Source organism: Alligator sinensis, unplaced genomic scaffold, assembly GCF_000455745.1.
Source record: "Alligator sinensis unplaced genomic scaffold, ASM45574v1 scaffold1434_1, whole genome shotgun sequence".
Lineage (NCBI taxonomy): Eukaryota > Metazoa > Chordata > Crocodylia > Alligatoridae > Alligator > Alligator sinensis.
Window position 1 is genome coordinate 286,118 of NW_005843168.1, and position 17,292 is coordinate 303,409.

General features: G+C 54.4%; 1 protein-coding gene and 1 long non-coding RNA gene across 2 annotated transcripts in view; one reads left to right on the forward strand and one right to left on the reverse strand.

Annotated features, from left to right (window-relative positions):
• MAG (myelin associated glycoprotein) overlaps positions 1-6,285 on the forward strand; it is a 7,504-nt gene extending 1,219 nt beyond the window's left edge. Inside the window, exons 2-8 of the mRNA XM_014526836.2 lie at positions 1,738-1,828; positions 2,345-2,713; positions 3,566-3,862; positions 4,434-4,691; positions 4,797-5,057; positions 5,783-6,070; positions 6,185-6,285. Coding sequence (XP_014382322.1) covers positions 1,783-1,828; positions 2,345-2,713; positions 3,566-3,862; positions 4,434-4,691; positions 4,797-5,057; positions 5,783-6,070; positions 6,185-6,285 — 1,620 coding nt within the window. The 5' untranslated portion in view covers positions 1,738-1,782. The remainder of the gene's footprint in view (positions 1-1,737; positions 1,829-2,344; positions 2,714-3,565; positions 3,863-4,433; positions 4,692-4,796; positions 5,058-5,782; positions 6,071-6,184) is intronic.
• Positions 6,286-13,485: 7,200 nt separating this feature from the next.
• Positions 13,486-17,286, reverse strand: LOC102388237. The gene is made up of 5 exons (XR_325378.3): positions 17,151-17,286; positions 16,427-16,481; positions 15,940-16,090; positions 15,104-15,167; positions 13,486-14,378 (listed from the first exon to the last, which is right to left on the reverse strand). It is a non-coding gene; the product is annotated as an uncharacterized LOC102388237 (long non-coding RNA).
• Positions 17,287-17,292: the final 6 nt, after the last annotated feature.

Genomic DNA, 17,292 nt, shown 5'->3' on the forward strand with positions numbered 1-17,292 from the left:
GCACCGACTGGGACCCGGGCGCCTGGCGTCCCCAGCGCCCATCTTGCTTTAGGAGGGGTCTATGGGGCCAACTCTAGCTCAGGCTTCAGAGGTTCGGGGAGCCGCCATGGGGCAGGGGCTGCAATGACTCTAGAACTAGGCCCTAAAAAGCCTTCCTAGAGTAGGCCCATAGAGACCTCCCTGTGCTGAGCTGTTGTGAAGGCTGCTCAAGGACCAGGCCTTCAAACCCTGGCTAGAGTAGGCCCAAGAGACACCATCACTGCCTGCTGCCATGGCAACGACTGGAGGACCAGGCCTTCAAACCCTGGCTAGAGTAGGCCCAATAGACACCATCACTAACCACTGTCATGGCCACAATGCAAGGCCCACGCCTTGAAAGCCTGGCTAGTGGCCCATTGCTACCCCCTATCATGGCAACAACTTGGTGTCTGGGCCTTCCCGCCCCAGCTAGAGTAGGTTCAAACCCCTGCCCTGGTGGTGGAGGGGGGCAGACAGAATTCATATGGGAAATTTTTTGGTGCTGAAAAGCCCAAACTTCTAAATTTTCCGCAACACAAAGCGCCCCCCGGCCACTTCCTGAGCTGTTGGCTCAACCAGAGACAAAATCTGGGCTATAACAAAGCAAAAAGAGATAGTTTCGGCAACAGCCGTATTTATCCGCAATTTCTGAGTGCTGGATTGCAAAGGGGGCAGGGGGGGAGGTGGGGGGTCACGTGAATGATACGGGATATGGATTTAATAATAAAATAGGTATTTTAAGAATAGAAATGTAATACTTCAATCTAAGATGAAACAACAAGGGCATAGAACTAGGGTAAGAGTGTATTAATAATTTAATGCGGTGCTGTATTGTACTGTAGCTAATATACCTCAGTTTTACCGAAACACAGTATTTTCCCCTTCTGGCAGCTAACTGGATGTGGCTGAATAAAAAAAGACCCAGAATAGCTTAAATGGTTCATTTTGACTTGTTTCCTGGTTTCTATCCCAGCTCTGGGGGGAGGCGAGAGCCTGGGAGCCGGGACAGCTGGGGTTTCTGGTCACATTTAAGAAGGGAGCGGGGATGGGGGTTAGAGGCCAGGGAAGCTGACGCCTGGGTTCAGTCTCTGCCTTGGGAGGGGAGTGGAGCCAAGGCTGGGGGGGATTGAGAGCCCGGACACCTGTCTTCTATCCCCACTCCACGGTTAATTTGGGGTGGGTGTGTGTGTACGGGTGTCTGTGGGGTAGCCAAGGCTTGAGAGAGCCCCTGGCTTGAGAGAGAAACCCCCTGGCTTGAGAGAGAGCAGGGGGGCTGGGAGCCCTCAAACCAACGCCCCGGCCCCCACTCCCTTCCCAGAGCAGGGAGGGAACCCGGGCTCCCAGCCTCACCCACAGTCCCCCAGACTCCTACCAGGGCGGGTATTGGTGAACTTTGTTGCTTCATGTGTGAATGTATTCTGGATGGCTCGGTTATGTGCATGTGTGTGCCCCGGATGCCTGGGTTGTGTGCATGTGTGCACCCCAGATGCCTGGGTTCTGTGCACAACATGTATGAGATACCCTGGGTTCTGTGTGTGCGTTCACATGCATCCTGGATGCCTGGGCTCTGTGTGCGTGTGGGGGTGTGCGTCCCGGACACCTGGGTTCTGTGGGTGTGCGCGCACGCTTGCATGTCCCAGATGCCTGGGGTCTCTGTGTCCCCTGCCCCATTCTTGCTTCCTACTCTCCATTCACGCCCTCCCTCTTCTCTCTCCCCAGCTCTCACCTTCTCTCCTGCCCGCCTCGCCTCGGTCTCAGCCAACCATGACACTCACCATGGCTCTCTCGCTCCTCTGGGTCCTCCTTGAAGGTACCATCCCCTCCGCAGCACCTTGGCCTTCACATCCTCTCCATCCAGGCCTGGGTGTTTTCAAACACCCCAGCCATGAGCCAGGGAACAGGAAACTGGCTGGACAATAGAAGGACATCATTCAGTCTGGAAGGAGCTGAGTCTCCAGATAGGCTGGGCTGCCCCAGTAGGACGGTCCTACTGGTTTGACTGGGTCTGCATTGGTCAGGGTCAGCTACAGGGCATGATGGTCGAGACCAGGCTGAGGGACAGCAGGGATCAGAGCCAGAGAGAGAGAGAGAGCAAGAAAGGATGGATGGAGGGAGGGAGGGAGGACTAGGAGAATGGCTGGGTGGATGGATAGAGGACTAAGAGGGCAGATGAATGTGTGGATGTCCAGAAAGACAAACACATGCACAGTAACAACCCCCAGTTCAGATCTTGCCCTTCCACCCCAAAGCTCTGACCAGGGAAGGGCCTGGCGGAGGGGCATGAGACAGACCCAGGCATACCCCTGACTTCCTCCCTCCCTCACAGGCGTGGCAGGCGGGCACTGGGGCGCCTGGATGCCCCTGCATATCTCGGCTTTCGAGGGCACATGCGTGGCGGTGCCCTGCCGCTTCGACTTCCCTGAGGAGCTGCGTCCGGCCACCGTGCACGGGCTCTGGTACTACAACAGCCCCTACCCCAAGAACTACCCCCCTGTGGTGTTCAAGTCCCGCACCAGCATTGTGCACGAGAGCTTCCAGGGCCGCACACGCCTGCTGGGTGACCTCCAGGCTCACAACTGCTCACTGCTCATCACCCGCCTCAGCCCCGAGCTGGCTGGCAAGTACTACTTCCGAGCCGACCTGGGCGGCTACAACCAGTACACCTACTCCGACCACAGCAACCTGGAGATCGTCAGTGAGTGCCACCAATGCCGCGGGGCTGGGGAGGCCAGAAGGGGGAATGGATCACTAGGGGTGGAGGGATCCACTAGAGGGTACTAGGAGGAGGGAATGAATCACTAGTGGGTGGGAGAGGGGAATCTACCACTAGGGGGCACTAGAAGTGGGTAATGCTGGGGTGGGCAATTATTTTGGGCAGAGGGCCGCTTACTGATTTTTGGCAAGCCATGGAGGGCCGCATGACAGGCAGCCAGGGGCAGATAAATATTAATTTTCTAATTTTTTAGGGGCCCCGCGGGCTGGATAGAATGGCCTGGTGGGCTGCATCTGGCCCCCGGGCCAAATTTTGCCCACCCCTGGGGTAATGGATCACTAGAGAGTGGAAGAGGGAGGATCTATGACTAAGGGGCAGTAGAAGGCAGGGGTGGATCACTGGGGGGAGGGGGAATCTACCACTAGGGGGCAGTAGAAGGTGGTAGAGGATCACTAGGGGGTGGGAGACCGGGGAATCTATCACTAAGGGGGCAGTAGAAAGGGGTAATGGTTCACTAGGTGGTGGTAGGAGGGGATCCACCACTAAGGAGCTGTAGAAGGGGGAAATGGATCACTAAGGGGTGGGGGGAATCTATAACTCGGGGGCGGTAGAAAGGGGTAATGGATCACTAGGGGGTGGTAGGAGGGGATCTACCACTAGGGGGTGCTTGGGGTAAAGGACCACCAGGGCTGACACAGCACCTGGGTCCCCTCCCTGCCCAGACCCCTGGGTTCTCTCCATGCTCTGCGAGAAGGGGGGGGGGGGGGCCAATTGGGGCCCGGTGTGCTGCCATGCACCCAGACACCTGGCTTCACGGCCTATCCCCCCCTCCAGACAAGCCGACCATCATGGTGCCGCTGGTGGTGGTGGAGGGGGCAGAGGTGGAGCTGCGCTGCCTGGTGCCCGACAACTGCCCCGAGATGCGCCCGGTGGTGAGGTGGCAGGGCCACGAGGAGCTGGCAGAGCAGACGGTGCAGGCCCGGCTCGAGGAGACCGATGGCAACTGGACCCAAGTGTCCGGGGTGCGGTTCCTGCCCAGCCGCCGGGACCACGGCCGCACCCTGGCCTGCCGTGTGACCTACACCAACACCACCTTCGAGTTCGAGGACCGTGCCACCCTCGACGTCAAGTGTGAGCCTGGATGCTGGGGTTCCCTCCCAGGAGAGCCAGGACACCTGGGTTCTACCATGGGGTTGGGGTGGGGGGGAACACCAGAGATCCCACCTGGGGTTGGGGTGGAGCCAGGACACCTGGGTCTCCTCACCCTGCTCTGGGAGGGGAACCTGGCCTAGCAGGGAAGCCCGGATGCCTGGGTTCTCTCCAGCTCTGAGATGAGGGGGCGGGTTAGAGGAGGAGGAGGGGCTGGAAGCCCAGATGCCTGGGATCTCTCCTGGTAAGAGGTGGAGGGGTGGGGAGCCCGGACACCTGGCTTCTCTCCTGGCTCTGGGTGGGCAATGGGGCTGAGGGGTTAGAGCGAGGTGGGGCCTGTCCCCCATATGCCTGGGTTCCCCCCCGCATATAGTGGGGGAGACGGGCCTAGCAGGGCACTTGGGTTCTGCTGCAGCTCTAGCACCTGGGTCTGGGTAAAAATCAGAGGCTGGGGCGTCAAGAGCATGAGGGACGGATGGCCTGGTATCCGGACACCTGGGTCCTCCCCAACCCTAACCCCTGACCTCTTCTCCCCCTCCTCTCTCCCCTGCAGATGAGCCGCACATTGTGGAGATGACAGACTCACTGGAGGCCACGGAGGGGGCATCTGTGGTGCTGGCATGCGCAGCTGATGCCAGCCCAGTGGCGCTGCTGACTTGGGCGCAGGGTGCGGCAGTGCTGGCCGAGGAGCCAGGCACGCGCCTGGAGCTGCAGCTCTACAATGTCACCCCCGCCCACGATGGCATCTACACCTGCGTGGCTGAGAACGTCCATGGCCGCGCCAACCGCTCCCTCGGCCTCACCGTGTTCTGTGAGTGTCCCTGCACCCAGGCGCCGGGATTCTCTGCAGGGTGGGGGCTGGAGCAGGGTGGTTAGAGCAGTGAGGACCGGGTCCCATCCTCCCCCAACCCTGCAGATGCTCCACGGCCGCCTGTGATCAATGCCTCGGGGGTGGCAGTGGAGGGGGAGCCCGTGACCATTGCATGCAGCACGGAGAGCAACCCCGAGCCCATTCTCAGCCTGCTGAAGGAGCGACGTGTGCTGGCCACAGCTGTTTATGAGCGGCAGCTGGCGCTGGACCTCCCCGGCGTCACCCACGAGGATGACGGCGAGTACTGGTGTGTAGCTGAGAACCAGTATGGGCAGCAGGCCACCGCCTTCAACCTCACCGTGGAGTGTGAGTCACCCATGCCCACCCACCTAGGTTGGGGGGGGGGAAACAGTGGGTCCCTATGGGTGTCCTCTGCAGCCATTCCACCCCAGAACCAGCCGCATGGTGGCACTGAACAAGTCTTCCTGCCAGGCTGTTATAAGTAGCTGCTCCTCACCTGCCCAGGCTGAAAGCTGGCTGTATCGCAAGCCCTCCTCAGGCTGTTATATACCGCCATCCCCGGGACTTGGCTGCATTTCAGCACCAACCTATACAGTGCCATACACAGCTGTTCCTCAGATGTCCCACCCCAGAGCTGACTGCATCTTAACCTCAAGCAACCTATAGCTGTTTCCCACCCCAGAGCTGGCTGCATCTCAGCACTAAACAACCTAGTGTTATACTCAGCCGTTCCCCAGCTGTCCTGTCCCACCGCAGAGCTGGCCACATCATGGCCCCAAGCAACCTGTAATGTTAAATGGATCTGTTCCTCAGTCGCCCCACCCCAGAGCTGGCTGCATCTCAGCACCACACAACTTCTGTGTTGTTATACTCAGCCATTCCCCAGCTGTCCTACCCCAGAGCTGGCCACATCATGGCCCCAAGCAACCTGTAATGTTATATGGATCTGTTCCTCAGTTGCCCCACCCAAGAGCTGGCTGCATCTCAGCCCTGAACCCCCTGCCTAGAGTTGTTGATGGCCACCCCCACCCCTGTAACTGACCAGCCATGTTCCACCCCCCTGCCCACAGTCACACCGATAATCCTGCCGGAGTCGCGGTGTACGGCTGGGCGGGACACGGTCCAGTGCATCTGCGCTGTCAAGGCCAACCCTGAGGCGGCTGTGACCTTCGAGCTGCCCACACGCAATGTGAGCCTCAACGAGAGCGCACGGGAGGTGGCCCAGACAGAGCGGGCTGGCTATGCCCTCACCAGCATCCTCACGCTGCGTGGCGAGCTTGACTCCCAGCTCTATGTGCTGTGCGCTGCCCGCAATGCCCACGGTGCCCGCCGCCGCCAGCTGCACTTCCACCACGCCAGTGAGTGCCCCTGCAATACCCCTGGGTTCTGGGCAGCAGCCCTACAGTGCCCTGTGCTGGGCCAGCCCACCCAGCACTTCTGCCTCTAACTTCTCCCTCTCTGGCTCTCTACAGACAGCCTCATGTGGGCCAAGGTGGGGCCGGTGGGGGCCGTGGTGGCCTTCGCCATCCTCATCGCCATCGTTTGTTACATCAGCCAGACCCGCAAGAAGTAAGTCCCCAACCCTGCAACTGTCCCGTCCCCTCCCCCACTCCGCTCTGAAAGAAAAGCACCCAATATTGGACTTTAAGGACAATTTTGGGTCAGGAAAAGCAGTCCGATTCTTCACATTCCCCTCCAAGCCAGGCATTTTGAAGGCTTTTCTGACAAAAACACCACTGAAGCGGTGATCGCACTCAGAGCATCCCTGTCCTGATCTCACAGAAACCATTCTAGTAACAATGACACAAATACAGAAGCACTGAGTCGCCCCAATGCTTCCATCATATAGCTCATCCCAAGCCTATTCCCATTTCACAGACAGGAGGAGGGGAGCAGTGTCTTCGATCTTGGCCAGTGGTTTTCAGCCTGTGGTTCGCACACCCCAGGGCGTTCGCAGGCTACATCCAAGGGGTTCAAGAAAGATGATTGTGCTCTATCAGAAGTATGTGAATACCCACACTTACCATTTCGAGGGGTCTGCACCTCCATTCCAAATTTTTTAGGGGCCTGCAAATGAAAAAAGGTTGAAAATAACTGCTCTAGGGCCATAGTCATGTGATCAATGCTGTTGTAAGAAAATGCAGTGAATCTAAAAAGTGTTTCATTATTATCCACGATAGTAATACAATACATTCGTCGTATTATAACAAATTGTATTATGTTACATTTATATTGCACTGCACTGGTTTTGGGACAAGCTGACTGGTAAGTTATATCTAAACCAACACAAGGCAATGCAGCATAGCATCATGTAACACAATACAATAGAAAGTAGCTTGTAATCTAATTTTTAAACAAATATGTGATGCGATTGCAAGATGATTTATATACCATACCATGCCATATTTTTCCAGCCTAAACTGATCTACAATCTATAATCTATATTATGTCTACAATATGATGTGATTATATAATATATAAATAAGCTAGTAATCACATCACATCATGTATCAGTTTACGTTAGATTATAAAATGATTTCTACTGTATTATGTTACCTTACGTTGCATTGGTTTAGATCTATATAAATTGGCTTGTAATTCTATCATAATGTAATATAAGGTAATGTAATATTTTACATTTATACGCATATTATGTTATATTATGTTATACAATGTTATACTGTTAGGTTATGTTATATTGCATTATATAACAACATAATGTAATATAGTATATATGATGTTACATTATATTACGTTATATTACATAATATAATGTAATATAATGGAATGTAATAACATAACATGACATAGGTTTTATAGATAATATAATGGGATGTAATACAATGTGACATAATATAATACAATATAACAATGTAATATAATGGAATGTAACATAGTGAAATGTAATATAATTCAAGCTGATGAATATACATATCTAAACCAATGTAATGCAATATAATACAACATCACGTAAACCAGTATGTGATGCAATGACCAGTTGATTTATGTATTATAATTGCACCATATCATATATCAGTTTAGATTAGATTATAGGATGATTTATTACAGATATTATGTTATAGCCTATGGCACTGCACTGGTTGAGAGAGATGCATCAGCTTGTAATGATCTATTCTATTCTCTTCTGTTCTGCTCTTTACACACAGCTGCAGCTCGACGTGCCGTCCCTGGAATTATATTGTATTGTGTTAGTTTCCAGCCACGGCATATCGATCCGCAGCTACTTCTGAATGTTATCACACCACATCACACTCAGCATTACTGGATGCTCTAGGTGTGACAGAGCTGAGACTAGAACCCAGGTGTCACCCCTCACCGCTCCGCGCGGGTAGGGCCCTGCAGGCAGTGGGTGCTTGCAGCCCCATCACGTTGTGTCTCATCCTCCAGGAAGAGCGCTTCATCCAGACCGAGACCCCGCCCGTGGTCTACAGCGGGGACCTGCGGCCCAGCCTGCACAAGTCCGAGGTGCGGGTGTAGGCGGGGATGGATGGACAAGGGGGTGGGAGAGTGGCACATGGGTGGATGGATTAGAAGGTTATAGAGAGAGGGATGGATGGATGGACAGATGGATGGATGGTGGATGGATGGATATAGAGATGGGTGGGTGGTTACAGAGATGGGTGGATAGATGGACAGACTGATGAGACTGCCCCTCCAACCCACCTGTGGGCACCCAATCCCCGACTTACCCACTCACTGGATAAGGACGGGGCAGGGGTCTTCCCCCTCTGGACACCACCAGCCCAATCTGAACCTAATCCAGGGGCGCTGGCTGTTTTGGGGGGGGGGAGGGGTGTGACACTGGGATTTTCCCTCCATCCCACTCCCCCCAGATGCCCCCCATGACCCTCTCCCTTCTCCGCCAGTCCAAGGAGATCTGCTCCCTGGAGAGCCACTGACCCGGGGTGGTGAGTAGGGATCCCCGTGTCCGCCCCCGCCTGTGTCAGATCCCCGCCCCGCCAGGGGTCACCGCACTGCTCCCACCCCCACCCCCCTGCGCTGTGGCTGTCCTGTGTCTGTGCTGCAGAGGGGGGCCCCAATCCTGGGCCTGGGATGGGGGGTGCATGGTGGGTGTCTGTGCCTGGCTGGTCTCCCCATGTGCCTGTCTGCTGCCTCCATGCCATGTCATCTCTGTGGGGTCCCCACCCATGGGGGGGATGCAGGAATGGGGGGGCATCCCCCAAGTCTGCCCCGGGGTGGTGGTGGGGAATTTCCAGGGGTTTAACCCTATAACACCCAGCAGTAGTGGGGGAGAGGGTGCGCACTATGGGTTAACTCTTTAATGCCCAGCAGTGGGGGGGTGCCCCCCCCATGTGGGCTAACCATTTAATGCCTGGGAGGGTCTCCGGGTTAAGCACATCCTGGCCAATTAACCCTATAATGTCCAGTGGCCCATTAACCCTTTAATGCCCAGGGACAGGGAGCCCCCACCGCTGTGGGTTAAGCCTTTAATAGGCAGTGACCCAGAAGCCTCAGCCAGTGGACTATACTGTCCACTGGCTTCCCCCACCCCCACAGGTTAACCCTTTAATGCCCAGTGGCCAAGTGTGGAAGGTTAACCTTATAATGCCCAGTGGCATGGAGACCTAAGAGTTAACCCTGTTGTGCCCAGCAGCACAAAGACTCCCCAGCCTGTGCTGACCCCTTCCCTCCCCCCCGGCCCCTGTGCTCTCCCCCGCAGTTTGGGTGGCGCCCGGCCTCCGACAAACGCCTGCTGAGCAAGCGTGAGGGCTCTCTGGACCTGGATGTGGACTACGCCAACATCGACTTCGCCAAGCTGAGCACCAAGGACAGCTACACCCTGACCGAGGAGCTGGCCGAGTACGCTGAGATTCGTGTCAAGTGAGGTCCGCCCCTGCCGGGAGGCCACACCCAGCAACAAAGACCCCCTCCACCCACTGCCAGATCCACACAGTGACAGGCCATGCTCATTGCCCCTGTCAGGCCACACCCATTGCCGCAGGCCCCACCCACCCACTGCCAGGCTATGCCCCCCCGCCCTCTCAGGGACAGGCCACTCCTGTTATCACAGACTGCCCTTGACACCCATCGTCATGGCCCCTTCCCATCCAGCCTGGCCACGTCCTCTATTCCCTCCCAGCCCCTCCCTCTGCCATGGAGGCAGGACACATGCCCACGGACACATGGAAGAGAGAGGTCGACAGCCCACACAGGGCTTGGCCACACCTCCCTGTGCAGGCCATGCCGCCTGCCATAGGAAATCAAGACCCCATGAGCCTGTCCACACCTGCTGAATAGACATTCCTGGTCATGGCCATCAGGCATCCCAGCGACGGGAGGGACCTCTTCATTTCCCCCATCTCCGTGATTCAAGCTACCTGTCTCCAGACGCAGCTGCAAATGGATCTAATCCCAGGGTGGGGACAGAGCGGGAGCTGGTTTTCCACAGCCTCTCCCAACATCGTCATCCTTCCACGCATCTTTCCCAGTCCTACCAGCATGCTGTGCCTCAGTTTCCCCATTGCAACCTCCATCCAGGGGCTCTTCCTTCCTTCTTCCAGCTCCCACTGGGCCAGCTTGAGCCAATGGACCTTGCAATACCGTCCATCCTAGAAAGTCAAGCAACTGGTTAGCTCTCTCTGCTGGACCCCAGTAGCCACTTCTCTGTTCCCCACCCACAACCCTCCAGATCCAGCCCCCTCCCCCTTTTATTTTGCATTGAAGTAGCTTTGTCTAAAGATTAACATCACTTACAGCAATCCCCAGCCAGGAAGGGACCCATATAGTGGTCCAGATGGCCCCCTCATTCAAAGGCATCCCGCCATTATTACTTGAACTGGTATCTCGGGGAGGGGAGGGGAGGGGAATCGCGGTGCAGCCTTGATACCTTTATTCACGTCCGTCCATCCTCTCAGAAGAACTGTCAGTTCGTCCAGACTGGACCCATCTAGTCTGTCCATCCAGAGCCCAACGGCCAACATGCGTAGGAATTCCTGATTAATTCTTCTCACACTTCTGCTCCCAGAAGCCCCCTGTCCTCTGCTGCAGGGCAAGCGGAGAGACTTGGATAACAGAGTCATCTCTGATTCTTTTCGGCGCCCTTTTTAGTCGGGGAAGTCCCCCCCCCCCCCAACTGCTCCCCAATATTTGCCCGATGCACTGGAGACAAAATGATGGCTCGAAACTAACATCACCACTTTCTAACCAGAGCTTAATGCAGTTTGGACGCATCCCTAACCCTTGTAACTCTCCAGGCAACCTCAATCGATGGTCTATTTATTGGTAGGTGTTAGTGGATATAGTTAGGTTTAAAAGCAACCTCAAATTGGCCAAGTGATGGGGCTCTGACAGGGCTCTGGAGGGCACAGGATGATGCTCACAGTAGAGCCAATCAACAATCCTCCTCTTGTAGGGTTTTGCCATAGAGAAACAGCTGCTTTTTCCATATGAATGTGTCTGGCTTTTACGTTATCGTATTTTCTCACATACCGTATGCCCTCAACTAAGACCTGCACCTTGCTGTGGGCAACCAGCATGATGAAAAGATGTTTTCCAGGCTTCCCAGTCAGAGCTTAGCCTTGCCATGACCACGGGCTGCGTGGAGCAGGGACCGAGTCGCTCAACATCTCTCCCCACCAGCTACTCGCACAAAAGCTTGCACAGCTGCTGCCAAAGTGCACAGTGCAGCCTCCTGGAAGCCATTCTGGCATCCCCACAACTCCTTTCTGGCATGGAAAACATGGTTCTCAATTAAAACATGTGCCCATTTTTTGGAGAATTAATTTTTGCTGAAAAGGTGCATGTGGTACACGTGTCAATATGGTACTTTGGGGGGTTTTGGTTGGGGGCAGGAATAAAAAAAAAAAAATGAAGCTTCTCACAAATCAAAACCTGAGACCCATGTTCCTTGCCCTATCCCCTATGGCAGCAAAGAACAGTCCATGCTATTAAAAAGATCCGTTTTTATAATGCTCTTTTTCATTTTCCCAGGAAATGTTGTTCAAAGCTGCACTGAGTATTGTACTAGAAGGAGCAGTTTTGGTTGCGATGTAGCTTTGGCTTTTCGAGGGTTGGGGTGTGGAAGAAAAATCAAAACAAAACATTTTTTTGCATTTTTGGAAATGGGCCAGATGGATTTTTCATTTGGAAATGAATGTCAGGGTTAAACCTTATTGGATATGCTATTCAAAGGTAGCACGATGGATTTTGATGCGATCTCGCTTCTGGGAGGGGGAAAAAATCTAATGAAAGCATTTGGATGATCTATTTTAACATAAAATCATAGGGCACTTGTACATGTGATGAAAATTGCCCCTTTTTGCAATTTAACTGCATTACAGTTTAAACGTATGGGGTTTTTTTGCAACTCAGAGAACTGGGGCTGGAAGGGACATGCCAGAGGTTACAACTAGTCCAGCCCCCTGCCTGCGGCAGGATCAGCCCTGTCCAAACCATTCTATCCACATCCATAATTTAGTAAATTAGTAAAAAACTACCAACCCTGACACAGCAAAGGATATTACACCTGAGCCTGCCATAGGTAAAGCAGGGGGACCAGGGTGGCCAATGTCCTGTTACTGTGAAAGGTTGTTAATGCATGCACATAGTTGGAAGGGAACCTTTTCAGTTCTCATTTGGAAATAAATCTTTTAACCTCAATTTCATACACATGGAGAAGTCAGGAGGGAAAAGGAGGTGAAATTTCCCAGTCCTGGAACATCTTAAAGTGTCAAAACCAAACAAAATCACTGCATTTCCCAATGGAAGAGAAATCCTATTTCCTGTGCCATTCCAAAGCTCATGCCTGTACCAGCGCCCTGTGAAAGTCCCGTCACTGAAATGCCGAATTCAGGTCCCGATTTGTTTATACTAATTTGTTTGTAAAATTTCCTTCCATTCTTGGTTTCTCTGTAAATAAGGACAAATAAAAGAAGCCAAGAATTTCTTTCCATAACTTTTTAGGATCTTCTCTCTCTCTTTGTACACGTAAGAATGTCTGTGTGTGTGTGTGTGTGTGTGTGTGTGTGTGTGTGTGTGATATGGGGAAGTGGCCAAGGTATAGCCCTGATCTGACAGCGGACTGAAAACTAGCAAACATATCAGAAGAACGGTATTAATCCCAGGCTCACATCAGTCTCGGCGCAGGCCACTGTTTGGTGAGATGCCCGAGCATATAATGCCTTTAACCCAGCCGACTTTGTACTCTGGAGGAAATAAATGCTGTTTTACCAATCGACCCCTTCTCTCGTCATCTGCTTCAAGGTATTCCTACCTGCAGCCTTGGATAGTGACCGGTTCATTGATCCACCCATCCTGCGAGTACGTGCTACACACAAAGTCCTAGAGTAGGGGTGTCAAACACACAGCCCATGGATACGCTTGTACCCACCCGCCAGGGCTCCTAGAGAAGCTGGGGTGAGGCCTGCCACTGAAATCTATGGTGAAGCCCCACAGGGAACATGAGTCTGTGTTTGTCCCCAGACGGCTGTGTTCCCAGGTGCGTATCCAGCCCACAAGGAGCCCCACGGTCCATGTGTGTCCTGGGGGGCAGAAGAATCTGCCAGCTCTGTTCTAGAGGGGTTGCCTGAAAAACATCTGCTCAAATTCACTAGAGACTGGGGCTGCAGGCATTGCCTTGTCTCTAGCCGTCACGCCCTGAACCCATGGCTACGGCCCACAACTTGCTTCTCTTCTGACAGCGCTCGGGCATCCTCTGTGTTACCCACCACGCAAATCCTCCACAGTGTCAGGCAGCAAAAACACTTATTTCTTCTTCTCTTTCTTCCCAAACTGAGCAGGATAGAGCTTTATTTGAAAGCAAGGAATCACACAGGGGAGAACAGTGGTGGGCTCAGAGACACCCACCCAAGGTGGATACAAGTCAGGGTAAAATACACATTACTCATTATACAACAGCTAAAATCTCAGCCACTTCAGAGGCCTGCCGGGAAGATGGGTAGGTAGGTCAATTATGCAAATAGCAAATGCCATGGATTTCCATATGGAAATTTCAGCCAAAGGGTGGGGAAATAGCTGTCCACACCTCATTAAGGCTTGTTACATTATGTTCTGCTTCATTAAAAGCCTCTTGTGTCTGCTTAGCCATACCTCCTTAAAGCACCCCAGTATTTGGTCCCACCATCCACTCCTCTTTAAAGCTTATTATTACATTTTGTGCCAACATCCAGTGCATGCCTCATTCAAAGCCGCTTAGCTGTCCACAGCTCATTAAAAATTTGCCATACTCCAGCCCACCACTCAGGCCTCGTTAAAGCTTCTTACATCACACACCATTATCCACACCTTGTTCAAAGCTGTGTACATTGTACTTAGCTGTCCTGAGAAGCCAGGCTTAAGGCAATCAATTCATAACAGAGCCTAATTAGCATAATTCAATGCCCTAGGGACCATGGGACTCAGGAAATGGAGAGAAAATTTCCAGGCAACATAGCCCCTTCCACCCATAAAGCTCCACTGATCTTCTCTCCCATCACTGATCCCAGGACGTGACCCCCAGTCCCCACTCCTGAGACTGGTGCCAGGACTAGGGGTGATGGGGTTGCCCACGGCTGACGCGTAGTGCTTGATGTTGGCATAGTCACAGGTAAGGTCTGAGGCAGGTGCGCGGCTCTGCGGGGCTGGTTGGATCTTGACAGTGGAGTATTGGACGTTGTCAGGGTTGGTCTAGGGGGGAAAAGCCACCGGGCATTAGGCTGGGGACTAGCACCATGGGTCGGGCTGGCAGGGCTACAGCATGAGGAGCTGGGAGCCAGGACACTTGGGATCCCTCCCCAGCTCTGCTCTGAAGAGTGTCAGCTCTAGGAGAGGACTGGGAGAAGGAAAAAGCCTGACTACTGCTGCCAGACCTTCCCCCCCTGTCCCCACAACCCAAGCTCAAGCAGCAGAAGCCAGTGCTACCATGAGGTGGGGGCTGGACTGGGGCCAGTGCCTCGCAACCCTAGGTCCTGGATTAAACGTCTTTGCTGCCCTAGTAGCTCTGATATACCCTGCATGGAGCTGCGATCCCCTCTGCCCCCACCCCAGCCCCAGCCGGGACTGACATCATTCCAGCTGTGTTAGCGTCCAGTCCATCTGCTCGGGGAGGGAGAGAGGCCAGCTCGTGTCTCCCCCACCTTCCACCCCATCCCTGGCACTGAGCTCACCCTAGTCCAGCCTGAAAGCTAAAAGGGCCCAATTGTGCTCCAAGGGGGTGACATCGGGGCAGAGCTGGGGAGAGAACCCAGGTGTTTGGGCTCCCCGTTCTAACCCCCAAGTCCTCACTCCCCTCCCAGAGCTGCACAGAGCCCATGGATCTGGGCTCCCAGCCCCCTCACACCCCACTTCCCCTCCCAGAGCAGGGGTGGAGCCCAGGCGCCCAGGCTCCTGGGACGCACCAGCGAGCTGCTCACCTTGGGGGCTGTCTTCATGGGCTGGCTGTAGATGGTGGCTGCCCTGCTGTTCCCTGCGGCTCTGCTGGGTAGGGGGGAAATGAGAGAGGGACATGTTACTGGGGTAGGTGCAGGGGTGGAGAAGGGCCTTCACCACCCAGCCCTTAGGGAGCTATGGAGCATTGCAGTTCCCGCCCCGCCAGCAGAGCTGCACAGGAAGGCAGGCAGGCAGTGGGACTGTGGGGCTAGGGGAGACATCACAGCGTGGTCTGAGGTCTAAGGACCAAGGGCTGGAGGCATGGGGGAGTGGTGATCCAGGCCTGATTCAGGAGCATCGTCATGGACAGGGGGTGAGAGAATGGCAATGTTTTTCCACCTCCATCAAGGCATGCTCAACATACACTCACACACACACAAAGAACACAGGCACCTGGAACACGTGCAAACACACACACGCATCTCTGCATGTTGGGACACTCACAAAGAACCCAGGCATCTGGAACATGTGCCTGTGCACACGCACGCACGCACACACAAAGAGAACGCAGGCATCCAAAACACACACACACACACCCCCCCCTTGAACCATGTCTCTCACACTCCACTGCCGCCCAGGCATCCAAGACACACCCCGCAAAACCCAGGTGTCCGATACATCCCCACCACCCCGCACCCAGGCATCTGTAGTGCGTGTATGCACACCCCACCTCCCCCAAAGCCCAGGTGCCTGACACATGTACGCATATACAAACCAGGCATCTGGGTCTCACACACACACACAAACCCCAGGTGTCTGAGACACCTCCCCCGCCCCCCCAAAACACAATTCCCCTGAGCAGAGAGCACTAGCACACTACCTCCCCATCTGCGCTGTGGAAGATTCGGGGGGGTATCCATGTCCAGCTGCTCCTTGCCCAGCTCAGGGGCATCCTGGGAACCCGCATCACCTGGCTCGTGCTGCTCTATGTTCTTGTACATCAGCTCTGACATCGGGGCGTCCACCTGGGCCTGCGGCGGGGGAGAAGGGGAGGGTGACACAGCAGCCCAGGAAACCAGGAGTCTGAGCATCCAGCCCTGTGGCTCTACCCCACCCTCATCCGGACACTGCAGAGCTCAGGAGAGACCCCAGGCGTCCAGGCTCTGTGCCCCGCATCCCAGATCGGGGGAGACCCCAGGTGTCTGGGCTCTCTGCCCCCCAACTCCCACGCACTTTACCCCCTGCTCCCCTCCAAGATCAGGGGGAGACCCCAGGCGTCCAGACCCCCAACCACTCCTGCTCCAACCTGTAGACACCCCTCCCCTCTCGGAGCTGGGAGACAGCTGCGGCCTTTCCCCTTCACTCACTGGGCTGTAGTGTCCTGCCATGGTGGCCTTGCTTTGCTTTCTCCCCCATTTCTTCCTGCACATAAAAAACAGACGACAAGTATTTGGGTAGGAACAAAACCCTCTAACACATGAACTCGGTGGTATCACCCCAAATCCCACCCCTGGATTGAAAACATATGCTTGTTTTAATTAGTAGCATTCATTTCCTCCCTGTTCTACAGGAAAAAAAACTTGCAGTTGTTCCCATGCAAAACACTACAGTAATTTGGCACGGAAAACCGTGAAGTGAACCTTCCGGGGGCTTTTTCGCCCTATTTCGTCCTTGCCCAAAATGGTTGGATGTTTTGATGTTCCCAAATCCGCCTTTTGTGGCTGGAAAAAAAAAGCCCCCAACAGTGTTCCCTTCGAAACCAATCCTTTCTAGGCTTTTTCATCAGATTCCTTCCCTCCAGAAACTGGCCAAAGGCTTCTAGGATCCCAGAATCTGCTTGTTGCCCCAAGAGACCTCTAAAAATGCCCCTTTTGACCTATAACCTCAGCCCGTTTCTAGCTGGAAACAGGTGGGGTTGTGTCTGCACCAAGTGCATGCTGCAGAAACCCTCGTGCTTCAGCCAAGGAACCTCGTTACATCACTGAAGTGATGGAAAAAGGCCCCAAATTCATATAAAAACTGGGGCAGGGCAGAAAACGGGGCCAAAATAGCCCCATGCCCGCCCGCCCCCCCCGGCTGTGGGGATCTTACTTATAAGCCACCAGAGGAGGGGTGGCTTGGCCCCAAACCCATCACAGCAGGAGCTAGGCGCGGGCGGCCGCACCCCGCGCAGCACGACTGAGCGCGACCCTCGCCCCCGTCGCGCTCCCCGCACGGCGAGGCCGACTCCCGC